Source organism: Neophocaena asiaeorientalis, unplaced genomic scaffold (genome assembly GCF_003031525.2).
Source record: "Neophocaena asiaeorientalis asiaeorientalis breed wild unplaced genomic scaffold, Neophocaena_asiaeorientalis_V1.1 scaffold124, whole genome shotgun sequence".
NCBI classification, from domain to species: domain Eukaryota; kingdom Metazoa; phylum Chordata; class Mammalia; order Artiodactyla; family Phocoenidae; genus Neophocaena; species Neophocaena asiaeorientalis.
In genome coordinates this window covers 5,413,166-5,421,218 of record NW_020174135.1, presented here as the reverse complement: position 1 = coordinate 5,421,218, position 8,053 = coordinate 5,413,166, and the positions used below count along the sequence as shown (strand labels likewise).

The 8,053-nt window shown below is 45.7% G+C and overlaps 1 protein-coding gene across 1 annotated transcript; it reads right to left on the bottom strand.

The window, feature by feature from the left end:
* Window positions 1-3,705: 3,705 nt before the first annotated feature.
* CBLN2 (cerebellin 2 precursor) lies at window positions 3,706-8,052 on the bottom strand (the record flags this gene model as incomplete). The annotated part of the gene is made up of 3 exons (XM_024754825.1): window positions 3,706-4,586; window positions 4,831-4,950; window positions 7,801-8,052. Coding segments are annotated over 3 exons (570 nt in total), but the record flags the coding sequence as incomplete, so codon positions are not given.
* Window position 8,053: the final 1 nt, after the last annotated feature.

The following is an 8,053-nucleotide window of genomic DNA, read 5'->3' as shown; positions in this document are numbered from 1 at the left end:
TGAGCCTGCGCGTCCGGAGCCTGTGCTCCGCAATAAAAAAAAAAAAAAAAAAAAAAAAGTTTGTAATATCCCACTGTAGTAGCCAAGCGCCAGCTTTAGAAATAGAGTCCCAATGACAAGTGAACTACACAAGCGAGGCAGAAGGGTAAAAACTCACTGTAGTTGTATGGTTCATCTAGTTTTACATTTCTTATAAGTGTTTTTACAGAGTACACAGTAAACCGTTTAGAGTGATTCAATGTAACCTGCTTCTATGAGTTCCATCATTTATTTACACCATCTTAAATATAATGTAACAGAGACTTTCATTCAAGTGTATCTATACGGTAGATTGTTATATGCTTTCTATTCTGTAGAAATATAAACATTAACTACATATTTACAGCAACATTCTTACTGCAGTATTAATTTCCTTATAAAAGACTGCAAAATAAGAGGGTCACAAATTGCTAGACAATTCTTTGTTCCTGTGCCATATATGAGGCATGCTGAAGCAACCCATGCTTTTGCTTTGCTCGTATAAAGTGATTCGTCAATTTTTCCTCTCACATATTTCTAGATTCCAGGAGAATGTAGCCAGTGTATGTATTTTATTTTTATCATTATGCTAAAAATCCGGTGCATATGTGCATGTATTTACAGGCAAACCGTATATATGTAATAGTTAGTATGAATGTGAATTGATAACAATCTCCTTTATAAGATGTCAAGGAGATAGTACAAACAAAATTAAGTATTCAGTAAAAGTTTTGGTTTGCTTTGTGTAACTTTTCTAACTCTTCTGATGCATGAAATAACTAGATTTAGCTTGAAATATTTTTTCCAAATAAGTAAATCTATGTAATCTCTAGAGGATTCCATGAGTTTTCGTTCTAATATTCAACAGGTTTTTATCAGCTTTGCTCTGGGCAGCCACAGTAAAGCATAACCTTTGAAAATGTAAAGAATTTCATTATACATGAATCCATAAATCAGAAATATAAGGATGCAAATAAAGGCTCAGGAATTACAGGTGCTAAACAGTTTCTCAGGACCTAGAGTTGAATCATCAGGATTGTTTCACATTAGCATATATTTTAAGTTAAAAAATAGTATTGTTTTCAAAGCATTTACAGTTTAGAAGCATTAACATTTATCAACTAGAGCAACTCACTGTTATGATGTCGTAATATTGGAACCTCATCTTTTACTTGTGTTCAAATGTTAATTATACACTTTTATAAAATGTCGGTTACATATTTGCACAGAAAGGTTGGCTTGAGCCACAAACGATAGTCAAATCACATAACTGAGAATTAAATTAATATGAAAATGTGTAGATTTTGATGTGCTTCTAAAAATCAAATGAGACTTCAATAGAGTGCTGTAATTTCAAAAGGCTATTTGAGAATATGGACATTTGCTTTTCACATTAAAATGTCTTGTTGGGTGTTCATTTTAAATATTCTTTCTTAAATTGCCTGTTGAAAAATCTGATTTACAAGAAACACTCTCCCTTTTTCCACCATGGTTCCTTGTAGTCCTGACATGTCTGTGTGATTCTCATATTAGCCTTGGGGGATGGGCAGAAGGTGCAGGGCTGTTTTCCTCAGTTTACAGATGGGGGAACTGTGGCTCAGAGATGGGGGCTGCTCAAATTGGGCTTCAAATACAGACGTCCCTTTTTTCCCAATTAAAGATATATTTCAAATTTTGATCTGACCTATATGTTTTTGTAGACCTTACACAGGGGCTTCATGCCCCGCAAAGTTCCTTAGCCAAACAGAACCTCGGCAGGAGCAGCAGCGAATGATCAACAACTTCAGAAACACTAATGTCCTGGCTTCTTCCTAATGTAGTTTCTGGCATCCGTTTAAAAAAAAAAACAAAAAAAGCGATAAAGTTTTCCTTCCTAATATAAAAGCAACTCCTGAAACATACTTATTTTTAGATAGCTCAATTTAGTAACTTATTATTAGACAGTATACCCAAATGACAACCTATATGTAATACGTTTATAACTACGAAGAAATGTCTATTACAGATTAGTAAGCAATAAAAAATAACTTCTCATACATCTTTCAGTCTCGGACGTGCTATACTGTCTCTCACTGAGGACTGTTTGCTCTTTGTTTTAAATTGAACATAAGGTTGAGGAAATGAGGGAAAGAGGACTAAATAGCTAAGGGCAATAAAACAGCGAAAAATCTTAGCTATGATCCTGCTGTGTATGTTACCAGCATTAATAAATAATGCTCTTGTCAGGAGTGTGTCTTCTACTCACAGAGCCAAAATATCCCAAATGCTTTTCGGTTCATGATTTTTGATACTTTTTTTCCCTTACAAAATGTAACAGCATTTTGATTCAAATTAAATTCCGCATCCTCTTGTGTACCTAAGGCCAGTAAAACTTACACCCGTAGCCCAACGATATTTTTCCACGTGTAGGATCCCCACTGCATTTCTTACTTGAAAATGAGACCCATCCTCACACACATCTTAGAAACACCTGATGCGATCATCAAAGGTCAGTCTCTTGTATATCTGTGTTCTCTGATTGAAATATTGGATTGGATCTTGTACTACATCAAAGATTAAATGTGATAAAAGCAGATTGCCTCTCCATCAAACCTTTTTAATGCTGTCTTTTTCACATAATACCTCCCCCCAAATCTTTCTGTGTGAAAAATAGATTTTTAAGGGTGCAATATACATCTGGACCCAAAGCTAGATCTGCCTCTGTCGCTGTGTGTTTTTCTGTGTATTTTCTAAAGAGTAAACAGTATGGGTTTAATTTCCCCACGCCCTTGATCCTTGGCCTTTCCTTACACACATTTTGAGAGTTGGGAGGAGAGGTGGAGGGAGAAACCAAGTCAGACATCAAACCCATTTATTCTGCATCTTAAATTATGACTTTTTATCATCAATATTTTGGTTACATTGTGACACAAAGGACAAATTAACATCCGGTTTGAGGTTTCTTCTTTGATTGCTTTGGGATCAGTGCCATTTCCTTGGCGTACGAATCCTGCACCTATCAACTCTCAGCTGTGTTTTAATAATATTGTTGTACAAGGTGCCAAACAACAAGGATTTGGGAAACTGCTTCTAGGGCACCTCTGCCGACACCTTCAACCACTGCAATTTCCAGGTGGCTTCCCACCGGGCGCTCCCAGGGGAGTGTCAACACCCTCTGGCCTTGGTGGGTCAGAAGAGGATTGTGATGGGGAAGAACTGGTTGGTCCCGTCAACTCTGAGGCGCCTGATCGCGGTGTGCTCACCCAGAAGTGGATCCAGATGAACAAAAACATGCTGCCTGGACGACCCAGGTGTGCTCAGCAAAGAAACCATGTGATCGGGGACTTGGTCATCACAGCTTCCATGCCAATCTGACATGATTCAGGCCACCCAGGAACATCAGTCTCTTAAAGTATTCCAGAATGTGAATTAAAAAAAAAAAAAAAAAAATCCAGGTTGTTAGTTCCAAAAGTGCCTCTGCGAGAATCTCTTTGAAAGAATAAGCAGAAATGTCCGTTTGTCATTTTCACTTTGCTCTACAGGTACCTTTTGTTTGGTTTGGTCTCCTCCAAAACAAAATACACAGTTATTTTTTGTTTTGTCTTGTTTGGTCTCATCCAGGAATTCAACACACATTTTTCTCTCCTCACCCCAGCACAAAAGATCAGAGCGGGGGTGTGGACGGAGAGCTGTGTGTGGGAAGGAAAGTAGTTGCTTGGGGAGAACACACACACACACACACACACACACACACACACACACACACATACACAAACAATACAAAACAAAACTGGCAGTCCAATGGCGCAAAATTTGCTTCTCTGGATAAAGCACTTCTTAACACAATGTTCCCTTCCCCCTTCCGCGTCCTCCCATCCACCCGGGGTTGGGAGGAAAACGGCATGAAAGCGAAGCCATTCTTTTTCTTAAGGCTGAACAGACACACAGAGAACACGTTTCAAGGACTGTCGGGCGGTGGTGATTGGCAGGGCTCTCGCTGTGAGCCCCGCCTGCAGCCTACGGGCCATTCCGGGGGCAGCGGTACCAGGTACAAACAAAAGAAGAGAAGTCAGTGGTCCCAGCGATAACATCCCATATCGACTTTCCAATCGCAGGTACAGATTGCTCAGATCCGTCATTTCATTTCTCCTTCAGACCCTGTCATCTAAAACTAATTAGAGGTCAGGTTGCAGAGAGGCATGGTCAACATTCAAAGAAAACACCGGAGGTTCCGAAGGCGCTCACGCTTCGACCACAACAGTCCGACGAAGGAGGCTAGAAACAAGCTGCCCTGTTCTGGCAAGTTCGGGGTGTTAGGAAGGGTGAACTCCTGCGTCCAGGTGGCAACTTCCCCATCCTCGGCGGGGCAGGGAGGGGCGGGGATTCTGCGTTCATAGAGGGAAAACCAAGAAGCCCGAGAACGTGGAGTACTTCCAGCCTCCCATGAGGTTGCCCCTCTCCAGTTTGAGGTGGACTTTGTCCTCCCTTTCCATCAGCAGCAGGACACCATTGCTGGCAGCTTCTCTGGTGACGTCCTGGTCCCCTGCGAAGGCGGAGATCACCGGGTAGCCGTTCTGCATTAAACTGACCTGCGAGGCAGAGGATGAAGCTCAGCCGACCACGATGGACCCCATCCCATCCACTTGTTCTCATCTCCCCCGCCCCCACCTCCTCCCCACCCTGGCCATGGACCTGGACCCATGCGGGGTCCTGGCCCAGAGGACTCAGCTGGTGTCCAGGCCCCCGTGACCCCCGTCCCTGGTTCTCCCTGCCTCGCAGACGGTGTGACTATTCATCCACAGCCCAAAGTGACCAGCTGTCAGAGCGACCCACCTGGATGGTTTGTCTGTTGTACACTTTGACCACGTGGAAGCTGAAGCTATAAATCCCTTTTCTCGGGGCTACAAATATACTGGAGGCGAGATCGAAATGGTTGCCAATATTTACTAAGACCTGGAAAAGAAGAGGGGATACAGCACACGCAGAGCAAGCCCCTCCTCAGCGTGTGTTTCAGTCAGACTCACAAAATCACCCCCACCCGCCCCTTCAGGAACTGAAGCACCACCGCAGCACCTGCTCAGGGCGCCCAGGCCGCCCCAGGAAGGAAGCAGCCCCGGAGCGCCACGTCCTGCCGAGGAATTGATTTCCGAAGGATGCTAATGGATCGTAATTCAAAAGGATGGCTTTAGAGTATATTTTATTTATGCGTTGGAAACGTGGATGCAAATTGTGGCTGCTGTGGGCAGGGCTGAGAGAAAGCAGGGGAAGACGATCAGCTCGGTAGACACGCTGAGTCTGTTCAGAGGTCCGTGGGATTCTGGGGACTTGAACGTGAAGCGTGGACCAAGACAGAGCTCCGTCCTGAATGGGCAGAGAAAGGGCTGTGGCGTAAGAGGCCAACTCAGTGAGATAACGTCTGTCAGATAAAGCTTGGGACGAGCTTTGTGTGCTTTAGGAGAGAACAGACCGACCGTGTGAGGTTTCCTCTCTGTTTCCCAGCCCAAGGCATGCCCCTCCCCACCAGCAGCACACAGTAGGTGCTCAATAAAGGCTGCTGGGTGAAAGACCACACTCCATAAACACTGGCTGCGCCCATGTCCCCTCACTTTACTCCACGTGAGGTGTCTGCTCTCTGAGCTGAGCTATGATGTCAGGCAAATAAGCTTGGACAACTAAAGGGAGAGTGGAAAGGCAGCTCGGACACCCTTAGCTCAAACGGTGGGAACTCCGCAAGGTGCGAGAATAACGACAAAATGAGCCACGAGATACAAAATCACGTGACCCTCCAGGTGCTATTTCTCAAGTCAAAGATGGATGAGACTGTCAGGATGTCATAAGCAGAACTTGGAGAGTAGAGGGTCCTGCCCCATTATGAACAGATTCCCTTTCAGATATTCAAGGCGGAATATGGCCCCTCTGTCTGGACCTGTCCCCATTCCTCCTCACACACACATGCACAACTCAATAAAAATAATAAAATGGCCCGCCTGGTGTTCTCAGCTTTTAAAGTGAACAGCCAGCAACAACAAAATCCTAGATTAGAGACCCTGTCATCTGTTCAGAAAATAAATTTCAACCTCATACCCTTTGCCGTTACTTTGTACACACTCATTACAGATGGATCACACACGGCTCCCAGAGCAACGGGCAGGGTGCCACTGACAACTGCTGGGATGGCTGGTGACTGCGCCACACCAGCTTCTTCAGGGAGCTCCAAGCAGTACTTCAGCCCCTCGACTGCAGGGCTCAGAGACACTCGGGCTCTATCGTTAAAGGCGATGTGCTTCAGGATGTGGCTCCGAGGCTGTGTTCCTGTCTGCCTGACACGGCTTGAGAAAAGAACAAAGCCTCCCCTCTCCAAGCTCTCAGCGCTGCTTCTCCCAACTCAACGGCCTCAACTCTCGCACCTCCATTTCTAATTCAGGAAACTGGTAAATTCAGGGCCTTGCTGTAGACGGAAGAACACCCACCAGCCCCAGAAAAGCAAGTTTCACTTACTCCCTAACTGGGGAACCAGAGAAGCATCACTTAATCTGCCCTGTCATAGTTTGCTCATCTATAAAATTAGAATCCTACTACTACTTAGCCTGCCTACGTCACAGAGGTTTTTTTTTGACACCCTAATGCAAGGGCAGATGTAAAAATGCTGTGAAAATGAATTCACTGCCTGCTTTAGTTGGACATCATTAAATTAAAGACATGTATTTCTCGTAAGAAAAGAAACAGATTAAAGAGAGACACGCCCCGTACACACCCCTCCCCAAATTTCAAGTACATAATCCTTAACAAGGATTAAAGCAAATAAAGACACTGGCCTAAGAAGAGGCTTTGCTGTGTGCAGATGTGTCACCACTCAGGCATGCGAGTTGGTTAACAGAGAGAAAGGAACTCAATCAAGTGTGCTCAGTAAGCCCGAGCTCCCTGTGTGGGAAGCACTTTGGCAAAAGGAATGGAATGGTGAGGTAAAGTTTGGAAACCACGCTAATGTTTCCTGTTTGTTTCCAAAAAGCAACAGAAACCAAGGTGGGGAGGGAGGACACTAGAGGAAGGTGGAGACCTCTAATCCTGGGCAGCAGTAACCCAGAGAAGGCGTTGCCAAAGCCTGATCATATGCAGACCCTTCTGCTTTGAAGCCAGTGGGAGAAGTTGAGTGGCTAGAGCAACTTAAGTCATGGCTCTTCATTTTGTGTTTTCTTTATATACATCGATATGCGTTTTATGATACGTTGTATATATTGTATTTACCGTACATTGCATTCATATAACCACACTCGGTTTGGTTTTGTTTATCTATAACTATACCTGCTATTTCCTCCCCCCACTCTCTCCCCCTTATTTTTCTGAAGACAAGCATCCTCTCCCCAGTCCTTTCCAAAATAAGCAGTAGGTACACATTTTCGGAGCCTTGGCTGAGACCTTCGGAGAACCCGCGGGCTGAGCGGGGAGAGTTTAAATGCGCTCGGTCCCTAAGTGGCCAGTGGGGTGACAGAAGGCCATCCACCACAAAGGACGGCCCCCATCCCAGCGAAAAGCAAAACGTTCACTGTCCTTTCGGGAAATCTATTTCAGCTCTCTTGGCTCTCCGGGACGCTTAGCTTTACAGGACTCTCAGTCACCCCAGTGCCAACTGAGCTGATTAGTTCTAAAAAAGCTACAGTGTGAAAAGAAGAGCTTGCTGGAGAAGGGAGAAAGGGCAGAGAGGAGGGGAGGGCCTGGAACTCCACGTCCCGGAAGCCGGCGACCCCCCAGGCCCCCTGCCCTCCCCACCCGGGCGGGAGGCGAGGGGCAGGCCGGCCGGCTGACCTGGTCGAAGTAGATGGTCATGGTGCGGTTGCTCATCTCGGACGGCTCGTGGTTGGTGCTCCGCGTGGCGGAGAAGGCCACCTTGGCGCTGCCGGAGCGCACGGAGATGCCCAGGGAGGAGGTGACGGCGCCGTCCGCCGACGGGCTGGAGTCGCACACCACCAGGCACTTGCCCTCCAGCACGATGGGCTCCGTGTCATTCTGAGCCCGCACGGGGCAGCCGGCGGGCAGCAGCAGCAGCAGCAGGGCCAGC